This window comes from Phaethon aethereus (genome assembly GCF_964289735.1).
Source record: "Phaethon aethereus genome assembly, chromosome: 7".
In the NCBI taxonomy this organism is placed as follows: Eukaryota; Metazoa; Chordata; class Aves; order Phaethontiformes; family Phaethontidae; genus Phaethon; species Phaethon aethereus.
In genome coordinates, this window is record NC_138583.1 from 8,078,962 (window position 1) to 8,096,704 (window position 17,743).

The 17,743-nt window shown below is 40.9% G+C and overlaps 1 protein-coding gene across 3 annotated transcripts in view; it reads right to left on the reverse strand.

Moving 5' to 3' along the window:
- ARID5B (AT-rich interaction domain 5B) overlaps positions 1-17,743 on the reverse strand; it is a gene marked incomplete at its 5' end in the record, with an annotated part of 120,836 nt that overhangs the window by 63,294 nt on the left and 39,799 nt on the right. For all 3 annotated transcript variants that reach the window (XM_082002376.1, XM_082002375.1, XM_082002374.1), the window contains one exon: positions 8,804-9,034. In XM_082002376.1, coding sequence (XP_081858502.1) covers positions 8,804-9,034 — 231 coding nt within the window. The remainder of the gene's footprint in view (positions 1-8,803; positions 9,035-17,743) is intronic.

Below are 17,743 nucleotides of genomic sequence, written 5' to 3' on the forward strand. Positions count from 1 at the left end.
ATGCCATCCGAAGCCAAAATGAAATTACTCAAGTGCACTCTGGGAGAACAAAGCTTTTTAGTATATCTTCAAATGAACTCAGGTAAGTTTACAAATGGCCTATACCTAAAAGACCATTAACTAAAATTACATTTGTTTTTATTGAAAGACAGCCTCAAGTGCTGACATGTAATATATGACATGTGATACATAATAATACTCTTAAACCAGTTCTGACATAATATCTCCCAGGGCATAATAACCACAAACGACTGCTTTAGTTAAGAACTAGCCAGAAGCAAAATAGATCCATGTAAAAGTAGCTTTAACCATAAATACCTCAACAATATTTTATGTCACTTTGTAAAAAAGTTAAAGGAGTCCCATAATAATTAACAACAAAAACTTCATGTTCTTTACTATTGTATGGTGGTTGTGAAAGGTTATTTCATAGTCCCACAGCTGCCAATGCTGTAAATTATGCAGGCACCAAGAAGCATTAAGGAGAAATAATAGCAATTTAAGCTAAGGCTGACGTAATTCATGATAAACAGTCATTGGAAAATATTACAATGTTGTCTTTTTTGAGTGCGTTTAATCAGAAGAATGTGACCAATATTCTGACATAAACCACTTCTCTTTTCCATTGTATGGGCATGGGAATGGGGGCCCTTCCCTGGCTGCAAAGGTCCCTCCTGCTCCCAGCCACCGCTGAGCCCTGACACCTTGGGGACGCTGCTCGTGAGGCTTGGGATGCCAGTGGACTGAAAGCTCTCCCAAGACAAAACTCTAGAGTCTGAGCAGGCCTGGTGGTCCAAGGGAGGCACCAAAACCAGGGGAACATTCACATGAAGATGCTCTAATGAGGGCATATTGGCAGGGGGCGGGGGGGGAGATGGTTCCAGAAATGAGAACATATATGATGGACATGGCTCACACCCATGATGAACACAGCTTGGCGTACTTTTCGCTATAACGACAAAAAATGATTTTGATAGCTGAATCATACAACTAGCCATCAAGTAGAAATCTTATCGAAGGGAATTAGTCATTTCTATGTACAGTCATTTAGCGAATGGACACCAATAAAACAGACGTGTGTGTAATAGATGACAAAACCCATGTGATAAGTTACATTTATCAAGCACAGCAGAACAGTTCACTCGCTAACTCTTCGTTTGCTGGAACTACACGTTAATTCTCTGCTAAACTCTGGCCAATAAAACATGTAAAGCCCACACCACCATCACATAGTCATGATTCAATTAAGAGTTACAAAGGAGAAGTTAAAAGCACCAGACTGGAAGTGGGCACACCCACTCTGCCCGGTGCTCGCAGGAGGGAGGGTATCTCACCTCCCATCCCGTTGAGAGTCCCAAAGCCCAGGCTGTCCCAGCAGGGAGGCCACAGTGGCCACCCAACGGTTCATAGCCCTGATGCTTCCTCAAGCAGCCAGGTCACGGCCACGCACAGCCCAGGAGCACCATGGGCCCGTGGCACCACGCTCAGCGTAAGCCCTTCTCTCTCCTGGACTGCTACCCAAGGGCACCCAAAGAAGTAAGAAGCCATACCAATTTCCCAAGCGCGCTCACCATGGGACCTGTGCTCTTGCAGTGGTGCCGGCCGGCTACTGCAGGCTTCTTGGGCAGCTATCCCACTACTCTGCACAGGACAGACAGCCACCCCCAGCCCTGGCTAAGAACTGATGCCAAAGGGCTGGAAGAAATGGGCAGAAGAAGCTTTTGAGGCAGCACCTGCCCCTCCATTCAGCATCTGCTGCCTTCCTTCACGCAACCTGAATAAAATCAGCAATTCTGTAGATGTTCTCCATAAAGGGGTTTTGATTATAAAGTGAAAAATAATCTATCTTAATATTAATCCTGGTTACACCTATGGTGGCTAGTGCAAATGTACCAAAAAAAAAGAAAAAAAGTAGAAGTTAAGAGTATCTCTTTCTACTGAAGTTCTCACAGACAGGAAGGTATTTTATCTTACTTTACCACACATTACTTATGTTCACTTAACAGCTTGCTGTTAACATTGGGTGAGATTCTGCCTTTGGTTAACTGGTGAAAATCCAGACTAACAGCCACTGAAGTGGATCGAGTTATTTTGGATTTACGCCACTAAGTGAGACAGAACGTGACCCCTTATCAGTGCCTTTTTGCTTTGAGTATACAAATATTTTATGCATTTCAATGAGTGACAGAATGCAAAACTTGCAAATATTTATTTTTAGATGTATGGGGAAAAAGCAATTAGAGCTAAAAATGTTAAGAATGAAGAAATCACTTAACAGAAGCAATTATGTTGGGCACATAAACAGCTCTGCCTTCAGACGTTTTATTCAAATGCTGCAGAGCACACTAGAAAATATCAATTGTTTAAAAAAACTGCAAGTATTTTTTCACAACTGAAAAATCAATCATTACAAACAACATCTGGGGATCATTAATATCTTACTCTACAGTTGAATTAATAAAATAAGAAAGAAGTCTGACCAGAAACCAGAACATTTCCAGATTTGCTTTTTCAAGCTAAAAGCTTATGTTTGCAGAGGTGGGGTGGGAAGGAAGAGGAAATGTACATTTATCTATATTGTATATAGCACTATTATGCATTAATCATTACTTCCCCTCCAGCTATGTCCTGTTTTTGTTTTGAGAGAGTTAAAATTTGAAATATTTAGCTAAGCCACCCTGCCCAGGACCTTGGAAAAAATTTGCATATTTTTCAGACTGTTGGAGATGCCACTGTAAAGCTCCATCTAAGGAGGTCCCAGTACCCAGGCTAATAAAAAGCCTCCATACTCTTCCTATCACATGTTGAAATGCTTAAACGATATAGTCTTAGCAGAGGAGCACTAACACCAATCCCACTCTAACATCACATTTGTGTTAGAACAAAGAAGCCTGAAGCATCTATCTGGAAACTTCAGGGTTTTTCTGAATTTCACGATACAAACTATCCTGCAGGTAGCCAAAATAGTCAACAGCAATAATGCTGATACTTTATGTCAGCTGAAAAACATTTAAAAAAACATCCTTTCAGGCCTAAGTACAATTTTTGTACTAGAGCTGGTTGAAAAAGAAAAGCCAACTTTGACTCACACAAATAAAGTCACCAACAGGAAAACTGTATTTCATTTAGACTGGAAACATTCTTTCTTTTTTTTTTTTTTTCTCTCTCATTGGCTGCCAAGGTTTTGTTTTGTTATGTTGTTCCCCTAAACAACTGATTTTATCTGTGAGTCACAAACTTCTGTAAACTGAGATGTATAACAAAAGCAAAGACCAAATTTCAGCTATACCAGGAGTTACGGTACCACTCTATATCCTGAAGGCATCAGCTTGCTTTCATCCTACACATTTTTTCTCGCACATGACCTAACCCTAAAGAGTCCCTTCTTCTTCATAGCACTGTCCTGCCACAGCTTCCCTGGTCAATGACAAGAAGGAAGGTAAGCCCTTCTGAAATGGCTGGCTTAGAAACCCCAGTGGCTGTGAGGACAGGTAAATCATCCCTCACTCCCAGCTACTCCCTGCCAGCCCTGGAAGTGAGGGAATCTGCTTTCTGCATTGTTTCACAGGGAGATCTGACTCGTTGAAGGTTTTGGGTTTGGTTTTGTTTTTCATGTCCATGATTCCTTCCAATGCAAGCAATATATCACTAAGTTTTTTTTGGGGGGGAGGGGGAGAAGGGAAGTGGGGACTGCAATGCCCTCTACACATCATTTTTTTCAATGAGCAGTTTCCCAGTGCATTGCTCATTATGGTAAAATGAAGAAGTTTAATTTTTCAGATATTAATACCACAGCAGGATGTAGTTCTTTCACTTTTGGTATGAAATGTTTTATAAAAAATTGGCCTTTACACGCAGAAATAAAACCTATAACCTTCTTTTGGGGGTGAACAAGTGTTTACAGTACCCCAGGGACCAAACAGCTTCTTTAATGGCATATTGGACCTAGCATGCTATAAAAATAATCCAGAATGATTTAAAATTTACCAAATATATTTAAAAAATTTAGAAGAAATAAGGTATTCGGTTTTCTCTCACAGTCCTGTTTACAGAAAAAGCAACCCCACGCTCACAAAACGAAAGCGAGCCTTCTGGTTCATCTTTAGCAGGCAGGATTTATAATATTTATCCAGCAAAGCACCATGACAAATCTTTCTGCGCGAGATTTTCACCTGATGAAGCCCTGCGAGTCCCCAGGCCTGGAGAAGGTGGAGGTCATGCTGATAGGCACATCTGTGCGCTCCCTTGCGGTAGGGGCCCACATGCTTTTGGCAACACAGCCCACAACCGGATCGCGAAAGGATCCACACTCATCGATGCTCCCTGGAAGTCAGTCCATGCTGTGGACCAGGCACGAGTCTGGGAGAAGTCTGAGTCACCTTCTTCAGACAAGAAAACGCAGAGGCCGTGTGTTGCTCTAGCAACAACTGCCCGCTGATTTCTGCCCAGTGATCATCCTCAGATACACCTTCTGGACACTGCACAGGCAGCTTTGCCTCCACTAGGTCTCTTTGGTCTATAATGAAAACTATTAGGACCCCTATTTTTTCATTCCTTCTCTCTTGCAGCATATATGACCACACAGCAAATGCCAGTAAATTATATGCATTCGCAAAAGTTATTGAGTAACAGTAACCCCAGAGGCTGATAAATGAAAAAGATTTTGAAAAATGTCTTTACCAATGTTCCTGAGTTGAAGAAAAATGAATTGTTCAGCTGGCACATATTATTTTTATTTTAAGGGAGCAGGGGAATGAGGAAATAGGGTTTGGTTTTTTCCACATGCCAATTAATAGGAGTAGTTAGATAAGGAATGCGTCGGTGAAATTTACTCTGCAAGAGAAATAAAACAAGGCCATGAGGCCATGATGAGAACTGATCCTGTTTGCTCACCATGCTGTGTCCAACCCGTCCTTCCTTCATACAGGCACACACAGCCCGTGGGGCTGCAGCAGGGACTCCGCTGCCACCGCTGCTCAAGTCCAACCTGAGGTGTCCCCATGCCCCTCGCTCAGTGCCACCTGCAAGCCTACACAGGCTGGCAGCACTGCCAGGCAGTGCTCAAGCCTTTGCGCTTCGGTTGGACCGTGGACAACTCTGCTCCAGCCTCTTGTGCAGGTTCAAAATCTCAGGTTTCTTGTTCCTAGCCAGCAACACCAGCATTTTATTATCCACCTGGACTATTTCATGCTGGTGAGGACCTCTAATTTCTCTTACTTCAGGAGGGCAAGAGGTACACAGTCTGACTGTGGTCATATCCATGAGCTTTGGCTATTAAGACATCCAAGCACGGCTTATGTCTTCTGCTTTCTGAACAGCAGCAAGCTTTTAAGCCTATTTGCATTCTGGAGGGGAACCCTCCAAGGCAGTTAGATTAACTAATCAGTAGTTATATCAACAAGAATGGGAGCAGGAGGCTTCCCACTCACAGCAGTCTTTCCTCTGTAAATGGAGAGCGAGTCCTTCCCTGGCAGGCTGCAAAGCAATAGATGCAAATGTTTGAGCCTTCCAGCTGCCAAGCCGATTTCTCAGCAGCCTGCTTCTCCAGTGGCCTCCTTGACGGGACGTTGTGGCACACTGAACCATGTTAAAGGAGAAGCAGAAAAGGGACTCTGCAAGAAAACCGATCCTGAATATTCCTGCCCAAACCGTTTGGACACGTGCCACACAGCAGTGCACAGGCAGGACCAAAGCAGACACCGGTAGCTGCAGTGTCAGCAGCAGGTACTGGCCTTGGTAGCCCACACTGGAGCCGGCAGGAAAGCTTACTGCAGCCTAACCCCTACAGCAGCTCTACGGAAATACAGAGGCCATCCACATGGGACTGCTCGAAGCATCAAAGCAGCTCTTCCAGCCACGGCTGTGGGAGCTCACAGGCGGCATCTACATACCTCTTCTACTTAAAAAAGTCCCACACCAAAAAGCCATCATTTATTGTCAACAAAACTTAGCTTTTCTTCCTCATTTCCTGCTTTATTTTTGTTAAACACTACAGAATGGGGAAAAAAGGGGGGAGTATGAGGAGGAGTCAGAGCTGAACAAAATGTTTTTGTTATAAATATAGTATAATAAAAGTAGAGAGAATACTTCCTAGAAAAACATTTCTATTAAAACTGCCTAACAAGGACAACAGCTTACACGCTGTGGTGAAATGGGGCTCTCTGTAAAGGTGTTTCTGGTGTCTCACTTGTGACATGCCCTATCTGTTGCACAGTCCTCCAACGCGCAGAGAACATGCAACACCTTCCCCAACAGCAACGTTTCTGAAGACGACCTGGCATCTGTATTAGAAGCTGGTGCTTCCCACATAAAGACATTAGTAGACCGTATCTCCAAAATTTTGTACTCACTTTAGAGTTTGGAGAATTTCGGGTGATGGGGAAATACACATGTTCTTATCTTGTTCCTTCTGCACACTTCTTTCATTTGCAAGGTAAGAAATAGCCAAGCCCTTCAAATTAAATGTGTCTGGATCTCCTTATAGACACCTTTTAAGAATTTTAGTCACATTTCTGTAATCTGGTCTCTCCTCAGATTTGGCTGATAAATACCAGTGCCTTAGAGTAATCCAGTTATCTACTGTACCACCCTGCCTCCGTTTAGCTTTAGCAGTCATCGCTTTCCACATGTGACATCAATCTACAAGATATCAATGTAAACTGTTTGTATAACGAAGTGTTGTGCATTTTATTGTCCTGCCAGCAAAGAAAAGGATAAAACAGCACTTTGCCTGTTGCCTTCAACAAAGGTAGTATAATTGACACCATATATTTTGCAATACAGAAACAGAATCGTACATTGGCCAGCTCTTTCTTCCTAACATAGCAGGGCTTGCAAATTTTACCTCATCATTATTTTCGTAAGAAATACTTTTAAAGGGTAGTATTTTTTTGTTTTTGTAGGCATTTAAAAAAAATCTGCTTCTTAAACCAAACTAAATTTTAAATACACATTATTTAATTCTATGGCTAAGATTTCTGTGACTCTGGTTTGATAATGAGATAATTGCCTCACAAAGGTCAAGAGAATGGCACAGTTAGGTTTCAGAGACTGAACAAAGCACTTGCTATGGTTCACTAAGCGGAGTTTCTGCATCACTCCACATCTCTGATTCATCTATTACTAATATTCCATGATACACTTACATTATGGATCCAACTATTTCAACAAACCTGTAATCAAGGAATGACCCTGAATAAAATACTCCACAGAAAGCAGATGGTACGCTCATCAAATGCCTTCAAGCCTAAAATAACCTTTCCCATATAAGAAGGATAGTCAATTAAAACTGAATTTCATATTCTGAGATGGAGCTCAGAGTAAATAAAAATCAACACGATACTATTGTGTTATTGGAACAAACTTCCAGGGCATTTCATTCATTTTTTCACCACCCGCACCCCCTAAGAGCAACCAACACTTTTATTCATAGTTCATTCAAAGCCGGTAATGTTTTGCGTGAGTGTGAGCGGACTTGACAGTTTGGGCCCAATCCTGCAAAAGCTTGACATCTGAAAATTAGAACTATTCACAGCAGTAATGTGCTCCAGTGACGACACCATGTGAGGAAGGAAGCTGTTGGAGCTCACTGGTGCAGCAGCAGAGGAGCAGTCCTGCACTACCTCACCAAATGCCCCAAAGCCACCAGTTGGGTTGGTGTTTCTCTGCCAACACAACCAGGCCTGGACTGGGTGCCAAGCTCAAGGACAGCACGCTGGAGTTAAGAAAAAGGAGGAGATAATTCTCCCATCACAGGCATCATTGAACTCTTTCCCTCTCACTCATATTATTTATGTTAAACACATAATCAGAAGTTCTCTCTCTAAGAGACCACATGAGCTTTCTTGCTCATGTAGAGGTCTTGCATAGCAAAGGTGTACCCACCACTTTGCTAGCATTAGCCACAGCGCTCATCCATCTGGTCAAAGGGGTAATAAAACTTAATTCTCACAGCGTAGGTATACGGTTAAAGAAATTACCCTGGACCCATTACTGGAGTTACCCTGGGTGTGTACACAACATGCATTCTGCCACATATTCACCAGCACATCCGCTGCCCTTGGGTTGATCTGACACACAAAAAAAAGGTGTGAAATCACTTGACAGCTATCAGGAGCCAAATCTTGCAGCCCTCCCTACCAGCTGTAAGGGGCTGCATAGTACTCTGGAGCTGCAGAGTATTCTGTACACCCTTTGAATTAAGAGGTCACCTCCTAGAATTGCCTCTGCACTTGTAAAATTAAGCTCCTAGCACTGGCAAAGCCTCCACTGAAAAAGCGCACATTCCAGGAAGGGCAGAAACACACCAGCTATAGCTGACATTTGTTCAGGGCCCTGGGAGCACATGCACAGTTGAAAGGTGCTCTGCAACAGCAATAGGATGCGCAGGGAGTCTCCCCTATTTTGCATTTGTTAGCATATTGCACCAACAATGACTTTAAAAAAAAACAAGCAGCTTTGTAAAGCTTCTGGAAAGACACAGGCTAAGGCGAATGGTTAAGGTAGATAAGTTTCAAATACATACAAGGGATCCTTTCACTCATACCAAGTAACTGTGCTACACACTCTACCCATGTAACATTATCTTTGACTGTGCTAAACTCAAGTTGCAATATTGAGATCACTAGTTGCTAGAAGTCTTCAGTCTCACAGAGGAAAGAGCACATTTGGTACTTAACATTTCAAACATAAACAGCATTGGTTCACTTCAAAGGAATTACATCTTCCCCTTGGAAATCAGTGGACACTTGAAGAGAAATGTCTTTACTTGTGTGAAAAAGAAAATAGTTGTAATGTGACTTACCAAACTCATCACATATACTTTCATTTTCTATTAGAGTAGGATGATCAAATGTATCCCGACAGTAGAAGATTTGGGGGTTCTTGCTTGTTACTGCAATGCCTCCCAGTGCTAAAACAAACTGGTCTGTTAGTATTGAAGAAGGCTTGTCCTGAATGCGTTTTAACATGGAACGATATCGACAGTACTGTGGGTAGCTGAGAATTAGCAGGTTTGAATCTTCATCATCCTCACCTGCAAGAAGAAAAAAAAAAATACTCTTAGTATGTCAGAAAAAATAAAAACAAGGGCTGTAACTCAAGCATCTCAGAAAACCTACGGCCCACTGGTTCAGTCTTTTCTCAAAACCTATCTTTTATAGCACAGTGGTTATCAAAAGAAAGGTTAAAACCAGAAATTTTTAAAAAGTTTATTGAAACAGCTTCTTTTTCTGTCTGTTTAGTTCTCCCATGCTCATCCACAAGGACTCTCTACCTGGATGAGTAAGAAAACACCACTTTGCAGAAGTTGGCCAACGGCCTGAATCAAAGTGCTCTCCACGCTTTGCCAACTTGGCTGCTGTGATAGAAATATTATCTGTCATTTTTACTCAGCTCCCTATACAGCCTTACTGAACTCGTGTTTACAACAGCTAACGTCTTTTAAAAATAATAATATACAAGCCCCAGAGCATACAGCTACTAATTCTCCTTTGAAGTATCGGATACCGGCAACTACCAAAGGACCTCTGGACCAGGGAGGTGGGCTGATCTGTCCTGGTCATTGATGCTAAGCTACCACAACAGGTGGAAATAACTTTCCTCGCATTAACTGCAAATTGCAGCAGGACTCAATAAAACACCTACAGAGCACAATAAGCAAATTTCCAAACAGCTCATACTGTTGAAATGTGGGCTTAAAATACAAAGCAATCAAGAGCTCAGACCTTTACATTTCCCCAGATTTTAGATTATATTAAGCATAAAGGCAGCAGATTTTGAAATATCACAATCAAGTTTCATCATACGATAACCAGCAGGAAACCTAAAAGCAAAAAAAGCCAACCTGAGATGCAAACATGAGAAATTATTCATTTGCAGGTATGCAGGCAGTACTTAACAGCACTTCTTATGCTCGTTTATCTCCTCAGGTGGGGTAACTGAACACAGCTTTCCATGCATGCCAATGAAGACAAAGCAAGAGCGTGCAGTTTATGTTTTCTCCTGTACTCTGATTACTAACTCAGTTATTTCTTCTGTCAGAGACAAAAGGTCTACTATTTAATCCCATTACCAATACTGAAATCATCTTTTTTACCCTTAAAGTAAAAATCACTTCAGATATTGAAAGAAATGTCAGATCAGTTCTCCCCAACTAAATATGATGGCACAACTCATCTTGACTTGCGTGAGGCAATGGAAATGTTGACACATAAAAGGCTAAATTTTAAGAAGTCTCTGAAAGCAGATATATCACCTAGAATGTCATCACTGCAGACAAATGCAATGCTGCAAAAAAAAATGAACACGGCAGACGGACTTGGAAAATACTGTTTTTACAAGCACAGCTCCTGAAAACTATCACTTTTAAAAACTCAGAACCTTCACCACTACCCTGATGTAGGTTGGGACATCAAACAATCTGTGTAAAAAAGTAAGAGTAATAATTTTTGATAAAGAGCATTTACATTACTTTTCTAAGAACATAAAATTTATGGCCCTGAAACCTCTTTTGGTCAATCAGGATGTGGTCATGCTTTTCTTTGTTTTGAACAAGTATCCCATAAGCCTACACAACAGGCCGATTGAGCCAATTGCTCCTGGGACTAGAGTGCTCTCTTCTTTATTAGGAAACTCTAAAAATCAGACCAGGAAAACTGTTCTGGGAATTAATAAGCACATGATTCATCCTTTAGCTCCTTCAAGAGTTTCATATACGCCTGCCTGACAGTTATCACCACTTTATACCTTTGTGTAGATAGTCATGAGCTGAATCTGTTGATCTGACAGCACTTTTCTTACGCCAGGATGTGGTCAGCTTTTTAAACAGGGTGTATATAAATGTATGTCCCATGTGCCTTTGTAGTAAACCATTAGTTTCTAGACAAATGTGCTGTAAGTCTCTGTGCAGAATTATACAAACTTTCTACCCCTGACAACTGACAACTTAACTCAAACCCCTGGCATAAATTAAAATCAAGTCATTTTTTACAGGATCACTTTTATACATGCTTGTGCAACTCCAATGAGTACTTTACGATGCATTTGTTTCTTTTCTTTACTCACTCCAGGTTCAACAGATAAATCTAAGAATGAACAAAGGCTGAATAAACTGAAGATTTGTTTAGTGAAAGACAGAGTGTTCCTGGAACAAAGACTTTTTTTCTCAACCACGCCCACACGAGGAAAAAGAAATCAAAGTAGACCAATCCCTAATAAAATGCAAGCCCAAAGAAGTATTTTTCTTCTAGCAAAATCTCACACACGCCATTTAATGGTAGGCTTAGTGTATATTACTGAATATATTTGATAACTATGATTAGAAAGAGTTTACTCTTAGGAGGAGGAGAGATCAAAACGTGGATCACATTCCAGTAAAATCAAGAAAAACAACGTAGTTTCTAAAAACATTTAACTGAGATCTTAGAAAACTGAGATGCTGTATTTCTGAATCTCATTTTAGCTTCAACATGGTAAAAGATAATACCTACAGTATGCTGTTCATAAGGCTTAACTGAAATTACGCTAATCCCATGCTTATATCATAATTGTGTTTTAATAACCCCCTCCAATGTCAAATTTTCATTTATTTATATATTTCAGGGCTGAAAACAAGAGAAACTGTAATTAGGAGGCAAGGTTCCACCCCTGCCTTCCGAGCTCTGCCTATATATGCATAGATGTAATCCAACAGTTCCCTTTGTGAGGGGTAAAGAGAGCTGGGATTTGGCACAGCCTGGCATTTATGTTGGATTACATGTTCTTCAAGTTGTCTTTGTAAGTAAGAGATGCATGAAATGCCAAACACAATGAATCTATGCAAGAACTGACTTTTCAAATCAGCACAACCATTTTTAATATGTAACGCAAGACAATTAAAAGCCCCAGAAGAAAAAAAAATAAAGCCTGCTAAAAGCACGAATTCCTAACAAATCCGTCTAGAGCCAGAACTATTTACAGAGAGAACAGAGAAATACAAAACTAACTCGCTTTTTGTTTGCTTGTTTCGGAAACATCAGCCTATAATGTTATTGCTAACCGCCATAATCTACTCTCAACATCAGTAAGCATTTTTTTCTTTAAAAAGACCTTCACACCAGGATTTTATAGAGCTTGATGGAAAAACTATGCATGTTCCTTCCTGTACCTAATTACCTCAACTGCAAAAGCTGCCAAGTATTTTGCCCTTTAGTTCTTTTAATCGTATTAGTGCAAATGCATTTGGATGCCAACAGAAACAAACATTTAAAGATTTTTGCTTAAAAGATTCCAAATATTTACGAGGCTGGTGCTAGGAAAGCACACTCCACTTCTTCCCAGAAAGCACAGAGTTATTTCTGAGGAAGAAATATGAATTTGTGCCTCTTGTAAGACTAAATGTCTAGTTTCGACCCAATTTAAGTAAAATAATGTCAATATGAACTGCTCTCACAATGATTTATGCTACCTTCTGTTACTTTATTACATTAGACATTCCTTTCTCTAAGCCTTATACTTTTCGCCGTGCTCCTAGCAACCACATAAAGGCTGAGCACCAACTTTATGCGCCTGGCACCCTTCCAGGCTTGACTGTTATTGATAATTATATTGAAGTTTCAATTTAATTGCTACTCTGTTGTGACACAGAATATTTTTTGTAATTAGGCATTTCCCATTTTCTGTCCATTCATTTTTTGCATTACTGAAAATGATTTTTGTCCCCCACAAAACATAAGCAGAACAATGACACAGATAAGACTATGTACATCTGTTACTATCATTACCAACATGGTAATGTGAAGGGAAGAAAAAAAAAATTTAAAAGGAAAAAATTTGTGAATATAATTTCTCAGAAGGTAATTTTCTTTTCAGTTTGAGTGCTCTTATTCTTCTTACAGTTACTCAATGATTTCCTGTTCTAATTACAAGACATTATACAGAAAGTCGTTTTTAAAAAGGAAACGTACTAAAGCAGGAGGCTAAATAGCGTCACTCGCTTGCTATGATTTGAAATTCCAAACTTTTGCATCTTTTTTATCAATCCTCTGCTCTACCTTTGTGCAATATACTCTACCACAAATCTACCATCTCCTCCGAGGCAGTTAGCACAAATGTATACATCAAAAGAGGAAAACATACTTGCAGTTAAATTGCAGGTGAAAGAAAAAAAAAGAAAAAAAAAAGTAATTTTTTCCCTCCTCACTGTAGCTAGTAAATTGGAGGCAAGCCAAACCTAGGAGTGGAAAATATTAAAAAGTAAAAAGAAAAAAAAAGAAAAAAGAAGAAAGCTTGATTAAAAAGCAAGAGAAGAGATATTCAGTTCTAAATCTAAATGAATAAGCCACAAACTATTTCATAAAAACATACTGTGACGTAAATTACACATCAGTATTGCACTGTTGTGGTTATTTTGAGAAATGGCTTGTACTGTAAGTCAGCTGGTAAAGCCCCACCCTTAATGATTTTGTAATTCTCCATACAGCAATCAACTGGAGCAGTCATGAAATTGCCAAGAAGGAAAACAGACAGAGCTGTAGAGAGTTTGTAATAAAAAGATAATGTACTTTTAACATAACAGAAGTAGAAGATTGGTTTTATTAACTAAAAAAACTTCTTAAAAGGTCCCAGGCTTGCCATTTGTTTTGATAAATGTTAACACAGATCTTCACAAGATAAGCAATGGAAGTATCAGGGGAACCAGATAAAATGGGGCAATGCTTTGGTGCGTGGGTAGCAAATTGAGCAAGGGAGTTATTTGGAATATAGAGTGAAAATGAAAGAAGTTGCAGGGCTCTGTCCGTTAGGCTCTTCTCCTGCACGGTGCCCTCACTACCCTGCCTTCTTTCGTTATCCTCATTACAACTAAGGGGGTGTCCCAGAGGATGCACATATCATAATTAGTTTATCATTGCTTGTACACACGGCTTTGACCATATCATCAATATGTAGCAGATACAGAGGTAATGGAGGATGCATCTGGATGTCCGGAGGGACTGGGAATGGCGAGGATTAGCAGAGCTGAATGAACACGGCTGTGACTCCCAAGATGGGATGTCTCTTGACTATTGCAGGGCAGCATTCACATGTCACTGTCCTCCCAAGACCAATCCTTAGCAAGCCACTGCAGCACACATGATGGGACTTGTTTCATTTAATAATTAGTCTACAACATTTGTGCAAATCCCTTTTGTAGCTAGAGAGATCTCCTTCCAACCTGCTGTTTTGTAAGACACGGATCAACTCACTCGCTGGAGTTACTCCTCCTTCATCAATGACAACTAGCTTAGTCTAGAGGCTTAACTTGCAGGTCAAATTAAGTGAGTGAAATGAATTCCACCTAAGTGACAATGTAGTCTGCCCTATGCCAAAGAAATAGTCCAAATGCATGCTGAAAATTCCCCTCCCAGCAGATACACTTGCCATCAAGATAAAAAAGGTTGACCCTCATCTGTGACAATGGACTTTGACTCTTCCAGCTCTTTCAGTAGGATCCAGTTCTCCTTTCCCTGTTCTACTCCTTTGTCAAGGTCTTTCTGCAGTGCAGGCATGAGAACACAGGTATAGACGAGAGGAAGGTGTGCATAGCTGACCCTTCAAAACCAACAATTGCAGGCCAGACTGGCTCTGCACATCTCAAAGCTGCCTCTTCTAGTAACATCCGAAGGGGAGATAGCACAGCTTTCCAGCAGACAGAAACAAACTTACTACACAGTCACCTAAAACACCTGAATCCCTCAAAAAGCTGAAGAGCAACAGAAACAGCAGAACAACAAAAGAGTAACCAGAAGGATGAAGAAAAAAAATGGGTCTTTATGACCAAAAAACTTTAAGAGGAATCTTGCAATGAAAGCACCTTCCTGTATCACCATCCAGTCATAACCTGCCAAATACCCCCCAATCATTGCCCAGATAACTGTAGCTGGCCAAGAAGCAATGCCAATCATCACCTACATCTCTGGGTACTCCAATGAGAGAAAGGATGGCTCTCCCAGTGAAATAACTTTCACGAAGAATTATGGCTGGCTCCTTGCTTGACCATTTCACAAATTGAATCCTCTGTGCAGACACAAGGCTAAGAGCTCCAGTAGGAATCCTTGTCCCTTTGCACCAGGCTGCTGTGAGCTAGGAGCAACAGCTGAGGAGTTCAGGTAGCTGCATCATCATCACAAAACTACTCCTGCATGCTCTAGGACACTGATCCACTCCCTCTCCAGTGATTAGGGAAGACTTACCAAACACAGCTCTTCCAGTCCTCCCTGCCTTTTCATTCCCACGGTCTTTGTTCGCTCTAGTAATGCCACTTGGTGTGCCTCGGCTGGCTAATTAATCACAACCTAAAAATATTAATCTAAGAATCATATTTCTCTCACAGATAAATGCAAATACAATAGTGATTTAACTCCATGAGATGGGACACGAAATCTGTGTTTTGGGGTTTCAATAAATTTGGGTAAATTACTGACACAATGGGGATACCGCTTTGTTGGCAGCACCCATGCTACTCATCCTTGCTTTGAGAACCCCCCTCTATTTGAATGTTAATGCAATCAAGAACAAAGGCAACGTGTTGCAGGATACGGAACACAGTGACTACATTTATGTTTACCAGATGATGATGATGTTAACAAGTTGCCTGTAATTCTTACGTGGACGTTTACCTGCCTGACTTTGCTTTTAAACTGATCAAAAAGCAAAAGCAATTTCTGCCAATATACAGAATAAGTGCACAGCCTTTCTGCATGTATCAGATATTTCTTCCCTTGTAAGGAGGAGACAGAGCTAAGTCTCAGAATTTTGTGCCACTTCCCCAGCCCTCCGTTTTCTGTCACAGTGCCAGCAGAGCATCAGCCGTTCAGAGAATTCCTAAGATTAGTTTAACATTTGAAAGAAAGAGAATACTTACAAATCTACTGGAGATTGAAACTACTGCTCAACCCAACAGCAATACAGTCATTAAAAAAAGAAAAAAAGACAGCACCATCTAATGCGTCCTTAAAGCACATGGTTAAAGAACATTTTACAGTCAGCAATTTGGATCTGAGTTTTCTAGTCCTACTTAATGGGGATGAAACAGAGTATGTTGATCAATGACTGACAGTATGTCCATATAATCAAAACTTCCATAATATTTATCTCATTAAATCACTTTGAATTCAAGTCATAAATCCAATTTTTTAAGATGACGAAAGGAATTTAATACTGAAAAAGTTTCCAACCAGGCATTCAACATCCTTTTTCAGACTCTAATCCAATATTCAGCTCCTCGTAACTGCAGCTCCTACCCTGCCCTCCCAGGATCCTCCTGCACCTTCGGAAGCGGGTTTATGAGGTGTTTCTAGACTCGAAAGAAGAGTGACTGACAATCGTCATTTCCAGCTTTTATATAACCCTTTCATCCACAGGCTTCAAACTGCTTTATGGAGATGAGTAAAAATTATTATCCCCATTACATAGAGAAACTGAGACAGAGAGAGCTTAAAGGATTTATTCTATAGCATCAAGCAACTTAGAGAGCAAGGGAGAGAGCAAACAGGCCAGGCAGAAATCCTTATCGAGGGGCTTTCTGGGTAAGTCAGAGTTTCCTCGAAAGGGAAGCAGCTGTCTTTGGCCACTCCAGCCAGCCTGCCTGCCTCCACCAGAGACAGAGGATGGAACAGGCAGGGGCTCTGTGTTGAGGCTTCTCTCCTACCACAACTGTTTTCCCTGTCCCACACAATCCCAGTCACTTTCTTCATTTTATTTAGCTGCTGCTGGCAGGGATTACCTTTCCCCTTTATGGAGCATTTGCAAAGTAGCCATTCGCTCTCCTGCCGAACTACAGGTGACTGTCACAACGATAGCTGGAGGAGCAGGAGAAAAGCAAGCTGATGCTGGGGATGTGGACAAGTTCAGAGCTGGGCTATGAAATTGTCTCCTTGCCTCCCAAAATTTCATTCTCTCCTTACTCCTCAGGTCACAGGCATGGGCCAGCCCATGTCCACACAGCCATGGATGGCTACAGAAAACCACCCTGATATAAAAGGTTTTTAAACTGCCCTGTTAGCTTTCTAAAGCAGATGGAGATGGGGGGAAGGGGGAGATTGACTGTAGAAGGGAGCACATGCTGCCTGTCCTCTTGAATGTTCTGGGTCATGTGGACCATTCAGGTTGAATGTGCATCAGCTTTAAAACAAGTATTTATCCTGGTTGTCGTGGTTACTGATAAGCAGCTTCAATTCTGCTGATAACAAAAAGAAGGAAGAATTAAAAAGGGAAGAGGGGCTGAAAACATAATTTGGTAATATGACGAAGCCAAGAAAAAGAATTAAATCACATTAAACAAGCCAATTGTACTGTAAATGGCTCTGCCTCTGTATTTGCTTTTAAATCATCTAAGGCTCTAACATGGCAGCTGCTTCAGTTTTAACAAACAGTAAAAATCCCTTTTAATAACGAAAGAAAATAATGATATACTTTGCTTTAGCTGAATTCAAACATAATTTAATTTTTCCTGAGGTGAGATTTGCACAGCGAACAATCAGATAATAAGTGTTATCATTCTCATAGACAAAACTGAACCAGCACTTTGCAATTCAAAGTGCTATTTAATGCACTGTTTTCAGCAGTCTCTGAACACCATCCAACGTACCACTGAACTACGCTTCAGTACTTACACATAAAGCCTGATCCTGCAAATACTTGAGCATGGGAGTTACGCTACAAACAAGTACTTCCACTGCTCGTGTGGCTGAAGTTATACATTCCCTAACGCACCTTCATGAGGGGG